At 43.6% G+C, this 21,186-nt stretch overlaps 1 protein-coding gene across 2 annotated transcripts; it reads left to right on the forward strand.

Moving 5' to 3' along the window:
• The first annotated feature begins 152 nt into the window (after positions 1 to 152).
• Positions 153 to 9,829, forward strand: LOC307026588 (tubulin beta-5 chain). 2 transcript variants are annotated; one of them, XM_079662108.1, is made up of 9 exons: positions 153 to 600; positions 1,942 to 2,075; positions 2,510 to 2,618; positions 2,927 to 3,037; positions 3,675 to 3,790; positions 3,879 to 4,007; positions 6,366 to 6,893; positions 7,578 to 7,879; positions 9,602 to 9,829. In XM_079662108.1, the coding sequence occupies exons 2-9, from the start codon at positions 2,019 to 2,021 to the stop codon at positions 9,672 to 9,674; spliced, it is 1,425 nt and encodes a 474-aa protein (XP_079518234.1). In that variant the 5' UTR covers positions 153 to 600; positions 1,942 to 2,018; the 3' UTR covers positions 9,675 to 9,829. The 2 variants fall into 2 exon arrangements, with proteins under 2 accessions (XP_079518234.1, XP_079518235.1); XM_079662109.1 differs by having other exon boundaries at positions 9,605 to 9,829.
• The last annotated feature ends 11,357 nt before the right edge of the window (positions 9,830 to 21,186 follow it).

Here is a 21,186-nt window from a genome sequence, read left to right on the forward strand (position 1 = left end):
CATATTTTACTTATTATTCCTAATATTTTGTCACACTATATTGTACGTAATTTTATTTTGGTATGTCTATATTTAATGTAAATATTTCTCAAAATGTTACTGTAATAATAGTTGTTTTTTTTAATAGTTTTAAATATTAGTTTTTACATTCTTTGGTCCTTTTCTTACCTTTCATTTTCTTTAACTGTGTTTGTGTACGCCTCAAAACTCCACACATGGAGAACCTACTTGGTAATAAACCTGGTTCTGATTCTGATAAAGGTACTGGTTTGTAGAAAAGAGACGGGGATCATTTCATATCCTTTGAATGACATGTTATATTGTATTAACTTGTTATGACTGATCAGAGTTCCCCTCAGACAGCCGGAGCAGCAGATGTTCTCTGAAGGATTCCTGTTTGATAACTCGGTGTAAAGTGACACTAACAGCTGACCTCAGATCAGCACATGGTCCCTGAACACACCGCACAGTTAAAGACTCGACTGGTAAAACGCTGCTTTAGTTTTACTGGGAAACTCAAACCAGCGGAGGATACATTAACGGATTACTCCATTACTTCCTTATTTCTGCGTCTGCTGCTTCTACTCCTTCAACTCAGAGGTAAATAATACACTTTCTACTCGACTACATGTGATTTAGTTGCTTTGGAGCTCATGTGTTGAGATTCAAACGTAATACATGTTGGAGAAATCAATGCAATAGTGAAAGTACTTCAGGAATAATTTAAATAATATGATCTCTAGTCCCAGAGGAGCTCGTGTCTGCCTATATTAATAAGACGTTACAGTGTTATTAGATCCATTTACTCTGTATTTGATTAATTTCTGAGGAGGATAATAGGAGGTTTCTAATGTACAGGAATACTTAAAGATGCAATCATCCTTTGTTTCAGACTAGTGGAAGGAACACATCCAGAATCCTAATGTAGGAGTTTTAAAAACAATTATTTGACTAATTTTGTCTCAATTTTACCCGAAAAAATCCCAAATACTTTACATTTTTTAAACAATTTTTTTAAATATTCCAATTATTATAATAATATTTTTTAATGTAATTTTATTTTGTTGTATGACATACTTTTTCTCAATATATTCCACCTTTATCTCCTCAATTTCTGCCCAAAACCCCCCAAATATTCATAACTTTTTTAACAATTTAATTTTTAATATTCAAATTATTTAATTTTTAATTTTGACTTCTATTGTATGTTTTTATATAACCTGCTTTTTCTCAATATAGTCCATCTTGTTCTATTATAATATATTCCCTCTTTTCCTCAAATGACCCCAAAACGTTCCTTTCACACACAGAGGAGAGGGGAGGGGCTTCAACACACTGGAACACTTTAAAGATGTGTAGCTGGTAATCTTCCTTTGTTTCAGACTAGTGGAAGGAACACATCCAGAATACAAATGTAGGAGTTTTATTTATTTTATTTTACTGATTTAATCTGAATTTTACCCCAAACAATCCCAAATATTTTACATTGTTTAAACTAGTTTTTTAAATATTCCAATTATTATTATAATATTTTTTAATGTAATTGTATTTTGTTGTATGACATTTTTACCCCAAATAATGCCAAATATCTTATTATTTTTTAACTCTTTTTTAAATATTACAATTATTATTATTATACATGTTTTTAATGTATTTTGTTTTTGCGTTGCTGCAGCATAAAGGCAATGTACATCAGAGAAATTAAGACAAGAAATAAACAATCTAAAATATTTCTGAAATTGAAATAAATTAGCATTACAAATTAAAAAAGTTAATATATGTGGAAATACAATAAAACCCCCCATGCACCAGTGACTTCTATCAACGGGAGGAATCTGAACAAAGAGAGGTTTTCTGCTGAGTCCAACAGACTTTATGTGAGGGGGGGGGTCTGCTGAAGGGGGACATGTTTAACTGTCGCACACTGGCTCCATGCTGCAGGAGGACTGACTGAGCTCCACAGAGAGAGAGAAGAAGAAGTATATATTAAATAATATTAAATAAAGAAGGAGAAGAAGATGAGGGAAATCGTTCACCTTCAGGCCGGGCAGTGCGGGAACCAGATCGGGACGAAGGTAAACAAATAATACATCATTATTTTAAACATGTTTTTGTATTTAACAGTTTGTGGTTAATCTGCTCTGGAACGACTTCGCCTTCAAACCCTGTGAAATGCTCACATGGACAAAAACAACATCATTTTATTTTAAATTCAAAAGTTTCCATATTTGTAAATCTGGATTTCCCATCTTAAAATAAAGGAAAACAAACGTTGGATCAAAATCAAATAAATATATGTATTGTGTCTGTATTCATTATAATGTGAGGACTAAGAGGATTTGACCTCACTTCAATTCTTATGTTTTTATTTATGCATCTTTTTACCAAATGGTCCCCCCCTCCTCCTCCTCCTCCTCCTCCTCCTCCTCCTCCTCCTCCTCCTCCTCTTCCTCCTCCTCCTCCTCCTCCTCCTCCTCCTCCTCCTCCTCCTCCTCCTCCTCTTCCTCAGTTTTGGGAGGTGATCAGTGATGAACACGGTATTGATCCGTCAGGATGTTTCGTTGGAGATTCGTCTCTTCAACTCGACCGAATTAACGTTTACTACAACGAGGCTTCCTGTGAGTAAAGTGTGTGTATGTGTGTGTGTGTGTGTGTGTGTGTGTGTGTGTGTGTGTGTGTGTGTGTGTGTGTGTGTGTGTGTGTGTGTGTGTGTGTGTGTGTGTGTGATATATATTGAGAAATAGTAGGTCATACAACAAAATAGAATAGTATACAAAATAAAATAATTAGAATATTTAAAAAACAGATATTTGTTTTTTTGGGGGAAATTGAGATAAAATGAACAAAATAAAAATCTCCTAAATTGGAATGTTCTAGATGAGTTCCTTCCATAGTCCGAAGTCCCTCTCCTCCTCTGTGTGTGCAGCACTTAAATACGTCCCCCGCGCTGTGCTGGTGGATCTGGAACCAGGAACCATGGACAGCGTTCGCTCCGGAGCCTTCGGACAACTCTTCAAACCGGACAACTTCATCTTCGGTAAACAAACAAACATCTGATTCACAAACAAACACCTGATTCACAAACAAACACCTGATTCACAAACAAACATCTGATTCACAAACAAACACCTGATTCACAAACAAACACCTGATTCACAAACAAACACCTGATTCACAAACAAACATCTGATTCACAAACAAACACCTGATTCACAAACAAACACCTGATTCACAAACAAACATCTGATTCACAAACAAACACCTGATTCACAAACAAACATCTGATTCACAAACAAACACCTGATTCACAAACAAACACCTGATTCACAAACAAACACCTGATTCACAAACAAACATCTGATTCACAAACAAACACCTGATTCACAAACAAACACCTGATTCACAAACAAACATCTGATTCACAAACAAACACCTGATTCACAAACAAACACCTGATTCACAAACAAACACCTGATTCACAAACAAACACCTGATTCACAAACAAACACCTGATTCACAAACAAAAACAAGAGGGTTAAAAACACAAGAATAGCTTCAGAGAGGAAACAAACAAAGAGCAGCAAAACACATAATAAACACAAACTAACGACTAAACATAACAGAATGATGAGAAATGTGGTTGTGATTTCCTGCGCTCTGATTGGCCGCTGCAGGTCAGACGGGGGCGGGGAATAATTGGGCCAAAGGTCACTACACGGAGGGGGCGGAGCTAGTGGACTCAGTGCTGGACATCGTGAGGAAAGAGAGCGAGAGCTGTGATTGTTTACAGGTGAGGAGAAAATAAACAACAACAATAAATAAATACAAATGTATGTTCGTGATGTTCCTGTGATGGGAATGAATGGTTCTCTGCGCAGGGCTTCCAGCTAACCCATTCCCTGGGGGGGGGCACGGGGTCGGGGATGGGAACGCTGCTGATCAGTAAAATCAGGGAGGAGTATCCGGACCGGATCATGAACACCTTCAGCGTCATGCCCTCTCCCAAGGTGCGTCATCTCATTATTACACGAGTCACGTCTTTCTGAGTCGTCTGCGTTTAGAAAAAATGTAATGTGTTGAAAAAAATCTGAATTTCGTGTTTTTATTTCTGACGTTTCCTTTATTTTTTATGATTCTTTCGGTCTTTATATGACATTTTCAGATTTTAAAAACTTAGGCTAAAATGCTGACTTATTTCTTGTCAGGGTTTTAGGACTCATGATGCTAACTCATGATGCTAAGTCATGATGCTAACTCATGATGCTAAGTCATGATGCTAACTCATGATGCTAACTCATGATGCTAACTCATGATGCTAAGTCATGATGCTAAGTCATGATGCTAACTCATGATGCTAACTCATGATGCTAAGTCATGATGCTAACTCATGATGCTAAGTCATGATGCTAACTCATGATGCTAAGTCATGATGCTAAGTCATGATGCTAACTCATGATGCTAACTCATGATGCTAACTCATGATGCTAAGTCATGATGCTAAGTCATGATGCTAACTCATGATGCTAAGTCATGATGCTAAGTCATGATGCTAACTCATGATGCTAACTCATGATGCTAAGTCATGATGCTAACTCATGATGCTAAGTCATGATGCTAACTCATGATGCTAACTCATGATGCTAACTCATAATGCTCACTCATGATGCTAAGTCATGATGCTCACTCATGATGCTAACTCATGATGCTAAGTCATGATGCTAACTCATGATGCTAACTCATGATGCTAAGTCATGATGCTAACTCATAATGCTAACTCATGATGCTAACTCATGATGCTAACTCATGATGCTCACTCATGATGCTAAGTCATGATGCTAAGTCATGATGCTAACTCATGATGCTAACTCATGATGCTAACTCATGATGCTAAGTCATGATGCTAAATCATGATGATAATTCATGATGCTAACTCATGATGCTAACTTATGATGCTAAGTCATGATGCTAACTCATGATGCTAACTCATGATGCTAACTCATGATGCTAACTCATGATGCTAAATCATGATGCTAACTCATGATGCTAAGTCATGATGCTAACTCATGATGCTAAGTCATGATGCTAACTCATGATGCTAACTCATGATGCTAACTCATGATGCTAACTCATGATGCTAAATCATGATGCTAACTCATGATGCTAAGTCATGATGCTAAGTCATGATGCTAACTCATGATGCTAAGTCATGATGCTAACTCATGATGCTAACTCATGATGCTAAGTCATGATGCTAACTCATGATGCTAACTCATGATGCTAACTCATGATGCTAAGTCATGATGCTAAGTCATGATGCTAAGTCATGATGCTAACTCATGATGCTAACTCATGATGCTCACTCATGATGCTCACTCATGATGCTCACTCATGATGCTAAGTCATGATGCTAAGTCATGATGCTAACTCATGATGCTAAGTCATGATGCTAAGTCATGATGCTAACTCATGATGCTAACTCATGATGCTAACTCATGATGCTAAGTCATGATGCTAACTCATAATGCTAACTCATGATGCTAACTCATGATGCTAACTCATAATGCTCACTCATGATGCTAAGTCATGATGCTAACTCATGATGCTAACTCATGATGCTAACTCATGATGCTAACTCATGATGCTAAGTCATGATGCTAAATCATGATGCTAACTCATGATGCTAACTCATGATGCTAACTCATGATGCTAAATCATGATGCTAACTCATGATGCTAACTCATGATGCTAACTCATGATGCTAAATCATGATGCTAACTCATGATGCTAACTCATGATGCTAAGTCATGATGCTAAGTCATGATGCTAACTCATGATGCTAACTCATGATGCTAACTCATGATGCTAACTCATGATGCTAAATCATGATGCTAACTCATGATGCTAACTCATGATGCTAAATCATGATGCTAACTCATGATGCTAAGTCATGATGCTAACTCATGATGCTAACTCATGATGCTAAGTCATGATGCTAAGTCATGATGCTAAGTCATGATGCTAACTCATGATGCTAACTCATGATGCTAAGTCATGATGCTAACTCATGATGCTAAGTCATGATGCTAACTCATGATGCTAAGTCATGATGCTAACTCATGATGCTAACTCATGATGCTAAGTCATGATGCTAAGTCATGATGCTAACTCATGATGCTAACTCATGATGCTAACTCATGATGCTAACTCATGATGCTAAGTCATGATGCTAAGTCATGATGCTAACTCATGATGCTAAGTCATGATGCTAACTCATGATGCTAACTCATGATGCTAAGTCATGATGCTAACTCATGATGCTAACTCATGTCCCAGTTTAAGACTCATAATGCTGACTCATTCCCCAGGTGTCTGACACGGTGGTGGAGCCCTACAACGCCACCCTCTCTGTGCACCAGCTGGTTGAAAACACAGACGAGACGTACTGCATCGACAACGAGGCGTTGTACGACATCTGCTTCCGGACGCTAAAGCTAACGACGCCGACTTACGGAGATTTAAACCACTTAGTTTCCGCGACAATGAGCGGAGTGACAACTTCGTTAAGATTTCCCGGCCAATTGAACGCAGACCTACGAAAACTAGCCGTCAACATGGTACCGTTTCCCAGAATGCACTTCTTCATGCCGGGTTTCGCGCCGCTAACGTCTCGTGGGAGCCAGCAGTACCGAGCGCTAACGGTCCCTGAACTCACCGCACAGATGTTTGACGCCAGAAACATGATGGCGGCGTGCGATCCTCGGCACGGGAGATATCTGACGGTGGCGGCCATCTTTAGAGGGAAGATGTCCATGAAGGAGGTCGACGAGCAGATGCTGAACATCCAGAACAAAAACAGCAGCCTCTTCGTGGAGTGGATCCCCAACAACGTCAAGGTGCTAATATTTTGTTATAATTATGATTATTGTTTGTTTTGTTTCTAACATTTTCAACAAATTGACTAATAATAATAAGACTGTTTTACACACGATTTAAGATGCTAACCTGCATACGTTGTGTTAATTGCGGTTAATAAGCATCAATTAGCGTTGATTAGCATCAATTAGCACCAATTCGCGTTAATGTGCATCAATTAGCGTTAATAAGCATAAATTAGCATTGATTAGCATCACTTAGCGTTCATTAGCATATGCTGACAACAGTTACAAAATGGCTTGGTCGATTTAGTAAATTTAGGAGTGGTTTTGGGGGTGATTGAGGAGGTTGAGTCCATTGTGTAGTTTTGAGCCCAAACCAGTTCCTGGAAGTACAAATATGACATTTTTTGTATTCAAACCATCTCTCATCCTGAAAATGTCATAAATGGACTCAACATCCTCAATAACCCCCGAAACCACTCCAAAACTGTCCTAATCAGCAATGCAATTTTTAAACTATTGTCCACATACTAACACACACACACTAACGTGCTAATTAATGCTAATTAACGCAAGATGTTATAGGATGCAAAATGTGTATACTTTTTGTCTCTCTGCAGCTGTTTTTCATCCAGGTGTGGAGAGCTCACTGTTTTAGCTGTGTATTATACAGCCCTTAAATGATCTCTTTCTAAATTAAAGGTGGCCGTGTGCGACATCGCGCCTCGAGGACTCAAAATGGCGTCCACGTTCATCGGGAACAGCACGGCGATCCAGGAGATTTTCAAGAGGATTTCTGAGCAGTTTTCGGCGATGTTTCGCAGGAAAGCGTTCCTCCACTGGTTCACCGGGGAGGGGATGGACGAGATGGAGTTCACGGAGGCCGAGAGCAACATGAACGACCTGGTGGCCGAATACCAACAATATCAAGAGGCCAACATCAGCGAGGAGGAGCACGACTTCCACAGCGAGGAGGAGGAGGAGGAGGAGGACCACGAGGAAGAGTAAGAGGAATATACTCGAAGTGGAGATCAATAAAATATTTCTAAATCCTAAATTGACACATTTGATCCGGTCAAGATTTATCATTTTACTCATTATGTGTTTAAAAAATATTTATTTGTATCAGTTCTTTCAGCTTTGAATGGATTTAGACCCTCCTAACAGGACGACCCCCTGGTGAGGCCTCAGTACTCAGAGGTGTTAGTCAGCTGATTGACCCCCTGGTGAGGCCTCAGAGTACTCAGAGGTGTTAGTCAGCTGATTGACCCCCTGGTGAGGCCTCAGAGTACTCAGAGGTGTTAGTCAGCTGATTGACCCCCTGGTGAGGCCTCAGAGTACTCAGAGGTGTTAGTCAGCTGATTGACCCCCTGGTGAGGCCTCAGAGTACTCAGAGGTGTTAGTCAGCTGAACGACCCCCTGGTGAGGCCTCAGAGTACTCAGAGGTGTTAGTCAGCTGGACGACCCCCTGGTGAGGCCTCAGAGTACTCAGAGGTGTTAGTCAGCTGAACGACCCCCTGGTGAGGCCTCAGAGTACTCAGAGGTGTTAGTCAGCTGATTGACCCCCTGGTGAGGCCTCAGTACTCAGAGGTGTTAGTCAGCTGATTGACCCCCTGGTGAGGCCTCAGTACTCAGAGGTGTTAGTCAGCTGATTGACCCCCTGGTGAGGCCTCAGAGTACTCAGAGGTGTTAGTCAGCTGATTGACCCCCTGGTGATGCCTCAGAGTACTCAGAGGTGTTAGTCAGCTGATTGACCCCCTGGTGAGGCCTCAGAGTACTCAGAGGTGTTAGTCAGCTGATTGACCCCCTGGTGAGGCCTCAGTACTCAGAGGTGTTAGTCAGCTGATTGACCCCCTGGTGATGCCTCGCTACTCAGAGGTGTTAGTCAGCTGATTGACCCCCTGGTGATGCCTCAGTACTCAGAGGTGTTAGTCAGCTGATTGACCCCCTGGTGATGCCTCAGTACTCAGAGGTGTTAGTCAGCTGATTGACCCCCTGGTGAGGCCTCAGAGTACTCAGAGGTGTTAGTCAGCTGATTGACCCCCTGGTGAGGCCTCAGAGTACTCAGAGGTGTTAGTCAGCTGATTGACCCCCTGGTGATGCCTCAGTACTCAGAGGTGTTAGTCAGCTGATTGACCCCCTGATGATGCCTCAGTACTCAGAGGTGTTAGTCAGCTGAATGCAAACTGAACGCCGGGATCAGAGCGTTAATCTGAGCGACTCTGGACAAAAGGAGACTCAGCACTTTGTTTGTGTGGAGGATTATCTGCAGTCAGAAAACGCTTCGCTCAGGTCGGTCAGGAATCCACTCTCATTTAACGAGACGACACAGAGGACGGTGTGTTACGCTTTTATACTCCAATGTGTGTCTACATCCCCCGAAGTCAATCAATTGTTCAACTTTCAGAGATGAAGACACAGTCAAATCTGCAAAGTTCTAAATGTTCTTTAATTGAAAGACAAATTCCAGGTTTATAAAATAATCCAAACACAAAATAGCAACAAAAAATCTATGTTTGTGCTTTTTTTCTCTTATTTAGAGCATCGATCAAAATGTTAGAAAACAAGCAATTGAAAAGTTGCAATCTGCCAAAGAGACCTGGTAACAGCAACAATGAACCCTTTATATCATTAGGTCATGATGGAGCTCACTCTGCATCCATTTCACGTATTCATTGAAATTAAATCATCTTTTTTAACAGTTCTCTCTGTTGTTGTTCCCAAAGCAGCTGGCACGCAGAGCGGGAGTTTGACGAGCCAATCAGAGAGCAGGAGGACGGTTTTAGTCCAATCAACTGACGGCAGAGGCGGGACATGTCAATCACTAAATGTTTCTCTGAGTTTTTGATGATTTTTTAATTAAAAGTAGGATTTATTTTCACCTTCCACTTCTAACGCTTTATATCTCGAACTGGATGTACTTTGTTTTGTCAATAAATCACAACGTCAATATATTTTCATTGAGTCAGTGTTAATTTTTGGGTGGCAAAGTCTAATATTTACACATAAATAACAATATTATAAACATGTATTTATCACATAACATGATCGTTTTAAGTTTCCAGACCTTTTTCACAGTTTAACTAAACACTCAAATACATTCAGCATTGTTTGAGAATTAAAACCCAAAAAACAGTTTAATTGTTACTTCAAGAGACTCGTGATGAACCCATGATGTATTGTGAGTCTAACACATGTTAATGTAGGAGCAGAGGAAATATAGGAAATATTATTAAGTGTCATAATTAATATTAAATGCATTTCCTCCTGTACCTGCGGGAGCGGCCACTAGGCGGCGCTGCAACACAACTAAAACACACTTGAGCAACATCACAGATATGATATTACTTTATAAATATAAACTAACGAGCCTTCAGAGATATTCAGACGGTCTTTACTCACTTCACTCTTTTTGCAGCATGTGGTGTTTGTGTGCTCTTCTGTCCTCTCTGCCGGGCGTCTCTGGGGACATGTGTCTCTGGGGACATGTTGTGTCTCTGGGGACATGTGTCTCTGGGGACATGTGTCTCTGGGGACATGTGTCTCTGCAGTTGCTTTGCTCTCTTCTCTTTTGGGCTTTTTATTGACATGTTGCAGCTGTTGCATCTCTAGGTAGATATTTTGCATCTCTTTGTAATTATCTTAGTCTTTGTTTCTGTGTGTGTGTGTGTGTGTGTGTGTGTGTGTGTGTGTGTGTGTGTGTGTGTGTGTGTGTGTGTGTGTGTGTGTGTGTGTGTGTGTGTGTGTGTGTGTGTGTGTGTATGTGTGAGTGTGTGTGTGTGTATGTGTGTGTGTGTGTGTGTATGTGTGAGTGTGTGTGTGTGTGTGTGTGTTCGTATGTGTGAGTGTGTGTGTGTGTGTGTGTGTGTGTGTGTGTGTATGTGTGAGTGTGTGTGTGTGTGTGTGTGTGTGTGTATGTGTGAGTGTGTGTGTGAGTGTGTGTGTGTTTGTGTGTGTATGTGTGTGTGTGTGTGTGTGTGTGTGTGTGTGTGTGTGTGTGTATGTGTGAGTGTGTGTGTGTGTGTGTGTGTGTGTTTGCGTGTGTGTGTGTGTGTGTGTGTGTGTGTGTGTGTGTGTGTGTGTGTGTGTGTGTGTGTGTGTGTGTGTGTGTGTGTGTGTGTGTGTATGTGTGAGTGTGTGTGTGTGTGTTGTGTGTGTGTGTGTGTGTGTGTGTGTGTGTGTGTGTGTGTGTGTTTGTGTGTGTGTGTGTGTTTGTGTGTGTGTGTATGCAAATACCTCCAATGCAAATGTCCGTGTCTCCTCTCCTGTGGAACAGAAGGTGAAAGTGTTACAGAGTTTTTCAGACGCAGCAGATTTGATAAAATATGCGTTTCAGTTAATTAAAGAGTCCTTAACGAGCGTCCGCTGCTGATTGGCTGCTGCTAGCGAGGAGGATGACAGGATACTTCAGTTTTCCCCTTTTCATCCTGTAATAAAAGCTATTATTCCCATTTTTCTCTCGTAAAGTTTTACAACTCTTTTTCTTGAAATATGACTCCACTTTTTATTCTAAATTAAGCGTTTTTACGAGAAATATTCAACTTTTTTCCTGAAATATATATATATTTATATAATTGAACTAATTATGATTTGTATTTTCTGAAATACTTAAAGGCAGAAAACGATGAATAATCAGAACATCTGGATTTATTTTTGTTAATGACTGTTTACCTCCTCTTCTCCTTATGTTGTTCATCCAGGGAAACACTGAGGCATTCTGGGAAATGGAGTTCTATAAACTGTAATAGACAAAAACATTCAATCTTAATTTTAGTTTTTTAAACTTTATATACTTGATCTTCTTGTAGTTTTTCTGCCCCCTCCTCCCCGACTCTCTTTAAGTTTAAACAACTTTATTGGCATTTTTACAAATAGACCAATTACCCAGAATTCCCGGTGCCTCGGGGTGAATTTATTAGAGAGAGAGGTGGGGGGAAGTAAGACAAATGGGGAGAGTGCTTTTAATTTGGCGGGGCTTTGAGAGAGAGAGAGCGAGAGAGAGAGGCATTTAGTTTAAGAAAAGGGGGAGAAGGGGGGAGTAAAGAGAGAGAGAACAGAGAGAGAGAGACAGGAGCATTTTAAAAAGAGGGGGTAAAACAGAGAGACGGAGATAGATGCATGTGAACTTAAGAGAGAGAGAAAAGAAGAAAGGGGGAGAAGCATTTACATTTAAGAGAGGGGGGAAACAGGGGGAGTAAAAAAAAGAGAGAGAGGGGTGAGGAGAAGGGTGAAGGGGAGGAGCTACACACACACACATACAGACACGCATACACACACACGCATACACACACGCATACACACACGCATACACACACACATGCGCGCATACACACACGCATACACACACACATGCATACACACACACACACACGCACACACACAGACACACACACACACACACACACACACACACACACACACACACACATACACACACACACACATACACACACACACACACACACACACACACATACATACATGCATACACACACACACACATACACACACACACATACATACAGAGTTAAACGGGGAGGAAGAGGAAGGAGCAAAAGAGAGAGAGAAATTGAGCTGTGGAGACAAGCCTGAACACACACACACACACACACACACACACACACACACACACACACACACACACACACACACACACACACACACACACACACACACACACACACACACACACACTTTCTCTCTCCAGCATCAGAGGAGAATCGGAGCTGCTTCATTCTTGCAGTGAAACTACAGCAGCAGCACCACAGAGGAAGAAGACATATTACATGTATGTAGTTCTGTAGTTTAAACATGTTACCACCACAGAAGAAGAGGAGGAGGAGGAGGACTCTGAACAGCTGATTCTGCTCTTCTTCTGCAGAAAAGCACTTAACAAAAGGACCTGAAACCGACCCTTAAATGTGGATGTATCTGATAAAAGATGGACAGGTGAGACGTTACCTAGAGTTTGACCAGGAACAGGAAGTCAGGTGGGTTTTAATCACCTGAAGAAGAAGTCTGGAGTTTAGGATTGAAAGCATCTCCTGTACGGTGAGTCTTTAACATGCTTTTATTTTGAAAATCTCTTCTGAAACTGACGCTCATGTCATAACTGCTTGTTACAACTTTAATTTGTCGTAATCGTCATAAACGGTTAGCTCAGGTGGATCATCCCGACCCTGCCTCCAACGTAAGCGTGACGTATGCGGTTCTTGCTTCTAGACCGAATTTTTGATGGTGCTTGGTAAGAACCGGTTTTCGGAGCTTAGAGGCGGCTCCGCTGCAGTGTGAACAGGACAAACCGGTGCTTAGAGCCGGCTCCGCTGCGGTGTGAACAGGACAAACCGGTGCTTAGAGCCGGCTCCGCTGCGGTGTGAACAGGACAAACCGGTGCTTGGAGCCGGCTCTGCTGCAGTGTGAACAGGACACACCGGTGCTTAGAGGCGGTCCGCTGCGGTGTGAACAGGATAAACCGGTGCTTAGAGGCGGCTCCGCTGCGTTGTGAACAGGAAAAACCGGTGCTTAGAGCCGGCTCCGCTGCGGAGTGAACAGGACATACCGGTGCTTAGAGCCGGCTCCGCTGCGGTGTGAACAGGACAAACCGGTGCTTAGAGCCGGTTCCGCTGCAGTGTGAACAGGACAAACCGGTGCTTATCATCAGGCTCTAGCTCCGAACCGGCCCTGGAACCGCGTTGGTGTGAATGAGACGGCATGAGAGACGTCTGAACACACCTGCTGCATCTCTGAGAGTACACACCACTTATTATATCACCATGTGTTATTCAATATGCTCCTTAGGGGGAGAAAGGGGGAGAGAAAACAGAGGGAGAGAGAAAGCTAGAGAGGGAGAGATAGAGGGGGAGATTGGGGAGAACATACAGGAAGAATACATGCAGTTAGTTTAAGAAAGGGGGAGTAAAGACAGAGAGGGAGACTTGGGAGAAAAGAGAGAGAGAAACATTTTTTATTTAAAAGAGGGGGACAAAAAGGGAGTTAAAGACAGAGAGAAAAGAGGGGAGAAAAGAGAGAGAGAGACGAAGGCATTTTAACTTGAGAGGGGGAAATGGGGGAGTAAAAGAAAGAGAGGTAGAGCAACATTTGAGGGGAGAGTAAAGAGAGAGAGAGAGAGAGAGAGGAGAGAGAGAGGGGAGAAAGAGAGAGAGGAGAGAGAGAGAGAGAGGAGAGACAGAGAAATGCATCTGAAATCAAGAGGGGGAGAATAAGGGGGAGTAAAGAGAGAGAGACAGAGAGAGACATAGAGAGAGAGAGAGAGAGAGAGAGAGAGAGAGATAGACAGAGAGAGAAAGATAGACAGAGAGAGAGAGAGAGAAATATAGACAGAGAGAGAGAGAAAGATAGACAGGGAGAGACATAGAGAGAGAGAGAGAGAGAGAGAGAGAGAGGAGAGAGAGATAAACAGAGAGAGAGAGAGAAAGATAGACAGAGAGAGAGAGAGAGAGAGAAATATAGACAGAGAGAGACAGAGAGAGAGAGAGAGAAAGATAGACAAGGAGAGACATAGAGAGAGAGAGAGAGAGAGAGGAGAGAGAGATAGACAGAGAGAGAGAGAGAAAGATAGACAGAGAGAGAGAGAGAGAGAGAGAAATATAGACAGAGAGAGAGAGAGAAATGCATCTGAAATCAAGAGGGGGAGAAAAAGGGGGAGTAAATAGAGAGAGACAAAATTATTATATGACCATGTTGAATTGTTCTCGTCCTCCATGTGAAGCTTGTTTTTAAAGTGCTATTTAAATGAAATGTATTGTTATTGTTGTTATTGTTGTTGTTGATATCCCTGACGCTTCGTCAGCAGGCACACAGACATCAGAGTGGGCTTGAGCCCCCGCCCTTTTTCTTTCTCCAGAGAAAGTGCCCTTTTTTATTTGTATAAATGAATATATATCCACGTAACTAAGGTAGGCTACTAGCTAATGGGTTAGTTAGCTCAAGGGTCAGCGAAGGCAATGCACCGCGGGCACACCGGCTGACGTACTGAGGGGAGACACTCCAGAGGCCTGTTCTACGAAGCTGGTTCAACCTAACCTGGATATGTTTGAGTTAGCCGGTTGGCCTAATCCAAAACATACGCGCTCTCACTTAGCGGTCCTACGACGCTGGTTATCAAGTGGATCGCTCAAGCCAGCCGTGTCCTATCTAGTTAGGTGCGTTCACATGAAGGGGTGGTATCTGGAGCATTCGACCAATCACAAACATGGAGAAGCGTACTGACAGCGCAGCGTCATACTTCCTGAATGAAAAGTCAACTATAATATTAGACTTATGAAGAAGTTAAACTTTAAACATCCATGACTTAAACACTTGATCCAGGATCAAAGCCACATAGCTGCACCTGCAAGGTGAATACAGCTGGTAACAGAACAAGTGTTTGAATGCGTACATGAACAGGTTTATGATATCACTGCCCCGTCTAAGACACCATCTGACTTTCATTACATTTGACTCGAGTGTTTCCTCAACTTAATGTGTTGCTTCAAATAATCCTTCTGCATCCAGTATGTGACACTGTGAGTGTTGCACGGCCAGATACGGCTCAGCTGACTCAGATAAGGAGATGATACATTATGATGTGATATGCCGCGGACTGTACTTAATGTTACTCTGATCCGGTTACTTATGTTGTGGCAGATATTTAAGTAAGCTTTCTTAACGCTAATGTTCTAATAGTCAGATTGCTCTGAAGATGGGAGGTGATATTCTATTCATGTTCACGTTCACACAGTCGCTGATTTCTGCCGGCCGTCTTTCTGCAACGGCAGCTTTTCTGTATTTCCTTTCTCCTGTAATATGACTTGATCGCTTTAAACTCCGCACACTGAGCTCTGATTGGTCAGCAGGCGGTGCTTTCACTGAGTTGAGCTCTTAGCCTGCAACCTAACCTGCTCCGGGGCAGGTTAGCCGCTCAGCATCAGTTACCATGGAGATCTAGCCCGCTAAAAAGAGAACCAGCTTCGTAGGACCGGAAACCCAGAGTTTACCTGAAGTTAGCCGCTAAGAGAACATCCTGCTTCGTAGTATACCCCCCAGGTGAATACAGCAAGATGTGAATCTAATGACGTCATCACCATCACACGTTGATATGCAAAGTAGGCGTTAACTAGGTCTAATTACAATGCGCTGACACAGACTGAGGTACAGCAGCTTCTCTCTCAGAGATTAGAACCATCTGAAGGAGAAACCACAGACTGTGTGTGTGTGTGTGTGTGTGTGTGTGTGTGTGTGTGTGTGTGTGTGTGTGTGTGTGTGTGTGTGTGTCTCTTCTTGAGGAAATAGACACATTCTTCCGGGATGCTTTGAATAAACTTCCGGATTGTTCTCTCCGGAGAAGCTTCCAAAAGTCTGGAACGCTGCGCTCTGATTGGACGATTCCCGACTGAGTTCTTCTTCTACTGTGTTTTATTTCCTGCAGATTTCCTCTGCACCTCTGGAGGTCTCAGAGAAGGAGTTAGGGGATAAGGATATTTTTATTTTTCACGATTCGCCGCAAATTCTTGGATCTTTGATTACAGCTGTTCCCTCTCCAGTGACTGCAAAGCATCATGGGAGATCTACCCTGGAGCTCCGACAGCTTCACGTCATCCTGCGTATTTAAACTGGATTATTTTACATTTCCTCCCACATTAAAACACTTTTTGGAGGCTTTTTTCTTCGTCCATCCACGTTCAGAGAACCAGGGTCCCTTCATCCCTTCACGGTGACGATCTGTGTCGGCTCGTCTCTACACTTTGAGTTATTTCAGCTTTTTGAAATGTAGAAATCAGTTTCTGTGCACATGCTCCTCTCCTGTGACGTCCCAGATATCTGCAGCCCGGGTCTCTCTGGTGTGTGTTGGACCTGGTTGAGCTCTGACATTTTAAAAGGGATTTCTGACCCTTTTTAAAAACGTAAAAAACTGTTTTTGAAGACCCGGATATTTAGCTGTTTGTATATCTTGTGGCCCCGGACCTCCTCAGCATGCTGGCTGGAGGCCTGCTGCCTGGAGCCCTGCTGCCTGGAGGCCTGCTGCCGGGCGGGTCTCCTCGTGGTTCTTTCTCCTCCTCCTCCCCCTCCTCCTCCCTGCTCCGCTGGCTGGGGGTCCGGCTCTGGGCTCGCCGGCGCCTCCTGCTGGTCGCCCTGCTCTGGTTCGGGTCCTGGCTGTTTCTGAACGGCTTGGTTCTGGTTCAGAGGAGCATCCTGTCCGACTTCTGCACCGAGAAGCACAGCCGACAGATCCTCAGCAGACTGGTGAGTACAAGAGATTATACTACCTTCTGATATACATATAATACTACATGCAGTACATATAATACTACATGCAGTACATATAATACTACATATAATACATATAATACTACATACAGTACATATAATACATATAATACTACATGCAGTACATATAATACTACATATAATGCTACATATAATACATATAATACTACGTGCACTGTGCAGGAAAACCACAGGAAGCCAGAGGAAGGACGTTGACTTCCTGTTGAGCAGATGCAGCTCCATCTTTGCAGCTGGAGAGTTTAGTGCTTCACCCGTAGAGGAGCTGCAGCTGGAGAGTTTAGTGCTTCACCCGTAGAGCTGCATCTGGAGAGTTTAGTGCTTCACCTGTAGAGCTGCATCTGGAGAGTTTAGTGCTTCACCTGTAGAGCTGCATCTGGAGAGTTTAGTGCTTCACCTGTAGAGCTGCATCTGGAGAGTTTAGTGCTTCACCTGTAGAGCTGCATCTGGAGAGTTTAGTGCTTCACCTGTAGAGCTGCATCTGGAGAGTTTAGTGCTTCACCTGTAGAGCTGCATCTGGAGAGTTTAGTGCTTCACCCGTAGAGCTGCATCTGGAGAGTTTAGTGCTTCACCTGTAGAGCTGCATCTGGAGAGTTTAGTGCTTCACCTGTAGAGCTGCATCTGGAGAGTTTAGTGCTTCACCTGTAGAGGAGCTGCATCTGGAGAGTTTAGTGCTTCACCTGTAGAGCTGCATCTGGAGAGTTTAGTGCTTCACCTGTAGAGGAGCTGCATCTGGAGAGTTTAGTGCTTCACCTGTAGAGGAGCTGCAGCTGGAGAGAGATCATTGATGAAGGTCGTTAAAGTACTTGAGCGAGCAGGAGGAACCTCAGCTGCAGATTCTGTGGTTTTATTTCCTGCCGTTAAAGAAAGCCTGTTTTCTCAGAGATCATACTTTGAAGAAGCTCTTTGTTCGCTTGTGTTTGTACAATTTGAACCTGCTCGCTGCCCACCCCCCCCTGATGTTGGTTCATTATGCAGAGAGAAGCTTCACTGCATCAAGCCCCTCTTTAAATACACAAGGAGCATCTCTGAGGCTGTTTCCACTGCGTTAGACGGGAGTTTCCATCACGGCATCACAATGGACATAAACGGTCACATATTCTCATAATCAAAGGAACTCTGTTTTTAGAGATTCATGAAATACAGCTTGTGTTAGAAGGGAAGCTCAGACTCAAGGTTAACTTCCTGTTCCCTGTTGTTGTTGTTATGATGTCTGTTTGGGTGCATCTTTATCAATATAAGTGCAATAAAGTGTCCTTGAATGCATCACCAGAGTGTCCTTGAATGCATCTCCAGCTAATCGTGCTTCTGTGTGCAGGATGGATTTCAGTCTGGAAATCACGTTTTTTTAGATAAACGTCTGCAGATTATTCCCGGTAATCAGTCTGTGGTGTTATCTCTCTGCTGATGCATTGTGGGTAAACACTTAGCTTCCCCCGTCTCTCTGATTGTAATCCTTTGGTTTCTCGCAATGATTAACGAGTGTTTGAAGAAAGTCTCTTGTTGCTTCTGGACTGTTTCCCTCCCGCAGCATTAAAGTGATTAATGACCGCTGTCTGAGTAACGTTCAAGAGACGGAGAAAACGTGGGAAAGTAGAGTTACATGACCTCCAAACTAACATTTATCTATACCCGACGATTAACTTTAAAGACAGCGACTAACGGTGTGTTTTTAGAGGACATTAATCCATCATGAGGAACACATCATCGATAAAAGATGTCTGTAGTTGTAATGGATGAATCTAAACTAACTTCCTGTCACAGTTTGAGAGGAAAACTGCAGAAGAGACTTTAAACTCTCTGCAGGTCTACAGAGGAGAAGCAAGATGAGCTGGTGATGCGTTCAAGGACTCTCTGATGCTCCTGTGTGGATAAAGAAATGATAACCAGGAAGTCAGAAACTCAGTTGTTTTGGAAAGCAACGACTTGGTTTTTTATGAATTGTTTCAATGCATCGATCTGCTGCTAACGAGAGAGAGAAGTGATGAGGACTCATACCTCATTCACACCAACGCAACTCCGGTTCAAGCTCCGTGCTAGAGCACTGCTGCTTGTTAAGTTTCTCCATCGTTGTGTACAGACTGGATAAAACGCGGGCTTTTTGTTGTTGTTCATGAGTTGATCCCGCCCCTGCCCCTGCCCCTGCCCCTGCCCCTGCCCCTGCCCCCACCCCTGCCCCCACCCCTGCCCCCGCCCCTGCCCCCGCCCCTGCCCCTGCCCCTGCCCCTGGACCCGCCCCTGCCCCTGCTCCTGCCCCTGCCCCTGCCCCTGCCCCTGGACCCGCCCCTGCCCCTGCCCCTGCCTCCGCCTCGACGTAAGCGTGACGTATGTGGTGCTTTTGCTCTGGCCGGAAAAAAATGTGGTGCTTGAAACGAACCGGATTCCGGAGCTAAGAGGCTGCTCCGCTGCGGTGTGAACAGAAAACCCGGTGCTTTTCAAGCTCCAGCTCCGAACCGGCCCTGAAGCACCGTTGGTGTGAATGAGGTATGAGAGACTGAGACTCAGAGAGACGCTCGGCCTTTTGTTGAACAGACGTGCAGTTTACATGCATTGCTGCTGCAGGAGAGGAAGAGGAGGAAGAGGAGGAAGAGGAGGAAGAGGAGGAGGAGGAGGAGGAGGAGGAGGAGGAGGAGGAGGAAGAGGAGGAAGAGGAGGAGGAGGAGGAGGAGCATTGAAATTATATTTTATATTTAAAATGCTCTCAGAGTTTTATTCATGCTTTCTCTCAGAAGAAGATTTAAAGAAATGAAGAAACATGGTCTGATATTGTTTTTGGATCAGGAGTCCACTTGGTTGATTTATCATAAAGGAGGAAAGAATAGAAGTAGCAGTCATTGTATATATCAGTACGGTGGCCCTGAAGGTCAAAACACAACATTTAAGAAGAAGCGAAACATTTTAGAAAGAAACAAAAAAAGCAAAATAAATCTAAGAAAATAAACAAAATCAGAAAAAAAAAAAAATATGTTAAATCACAAAAAACTAAATCCATCTAAATAAAATGAGGGTTGTTGAGAGACCCTCACAAAGAGTAATATGATCTGTGGTTAAATACGACGTACTGCCCCTTTAAACCCCTCCGACAGGTGACCTCTCGTTACCTGCTTGTCCCCGGTTGGAGGTTTCTGGAGGTCCTGACATCGAAAACAAACACAACGATATTTATCTCCGGCAAACGCCTGCAGGTAAACGAGCACGAGGAAACAAAGCATTTAGGGGAAGGGTCCAGGTGGGACCCGGAGTCAAGACCCTCAGAGATCAGAGGGGAAGGTCCAGGTGGGACCCGGAGTCAAGACCCTCAGAGATCAGAGGGGAAGGTCCGGATGGGACCCGGAGTCAAGACCCTCAGAGATCAGAGGGGAAGGTCCAGATGGGACCCAGAGTCAAGACCCTCAGAGATCAGAGGGGAAGGTCCAGATGGGACCCGGAGTCAAGACCCTCAGAGATCAGAGGGGAAGGTCCAGGTGGGACCCGGAGTCAAGACCCTCAGAGATCAGAGGGGAAGGTCCAGGTGGGACCCGGAGTCAAGACCCTCAGAGATCAGAGGGGAAGGTCCAGGTGGGACCCGGAGTCAAGACCCTCAGAGATCAGAGGGGAAGGTCCAGGTGGGACCCGGAGTCAAGACCCTCAGAGATCAGAGGGAAAGGTCCAGATGGGACCCGGAGTCAAGACCCTCAGAGATCAGAGGGGAAGGTCCAGGTGGGACCCGGAGTCAAGACCCTCAGAGATCAGAGGGAAAGGTCCAGATGGGACCCGGAGTCAAGATCCTCAGAGATCAGAGGGGAAGGTCCAGGTGGGACCCGGAGTCAAGACCCTCAGAGATCAGAGGGGAAGGTCCAGGTGGGACCCGGAGTCAAGATCCTCAGAGATCAGAGGGGAAGGTCCAGATGGGACCCGGAGTCAAGACCCTCAGAGATCAGAGGGGAAGGTCCAGGTGGGACCCGGAGTCAAGACCCTCAGAGATCAGAGGGGAAGGTCCAGGTGGGACCCGGAGTCAAGACCCTCAGAGATCAGAGGGGAAGGTCCA

Source organism: Notothenia rossii, assembly GCF_949606895.1.
Source record: "Notothenia rossii genome assembly, chromosome: 12".
Taxonomy (NCBI): domain Eukaryota; kingdom Metazoa; phylum Chordata; class Actinopteri; order Perciformes; family Nototheniidae; genus Notothenia; species Notothenia rossii.

What these genes read in the sequence shown, in the direction of transcription:
- LOC307026588 (XM_079662108.1), top strand. Translation starts at nt 2,019, where the DNA reads ATGAGGGAAATCGTTCACCTTCAGGCCGGGCAGTGCGGGAACCAGATC. An exon ending in GGAACCAGATCGGGACGAAG is followed by an intron (nt 2,076 to 2,509) that starts GTAAACAAATAA and finishes CCTCTTCCTCAG; the next exon opens with TTTTGGGAGGTGATCAGTGA. An exon ending in GAGGAGGACCACGAGGAAGA is followed by an intron (nt 7,880 to 9,601) that starts GTAAGAGGAATA and finishes TTGTTCCCAAAG; the next exon opens with CAGCTGGCACGCAGAGCGGG.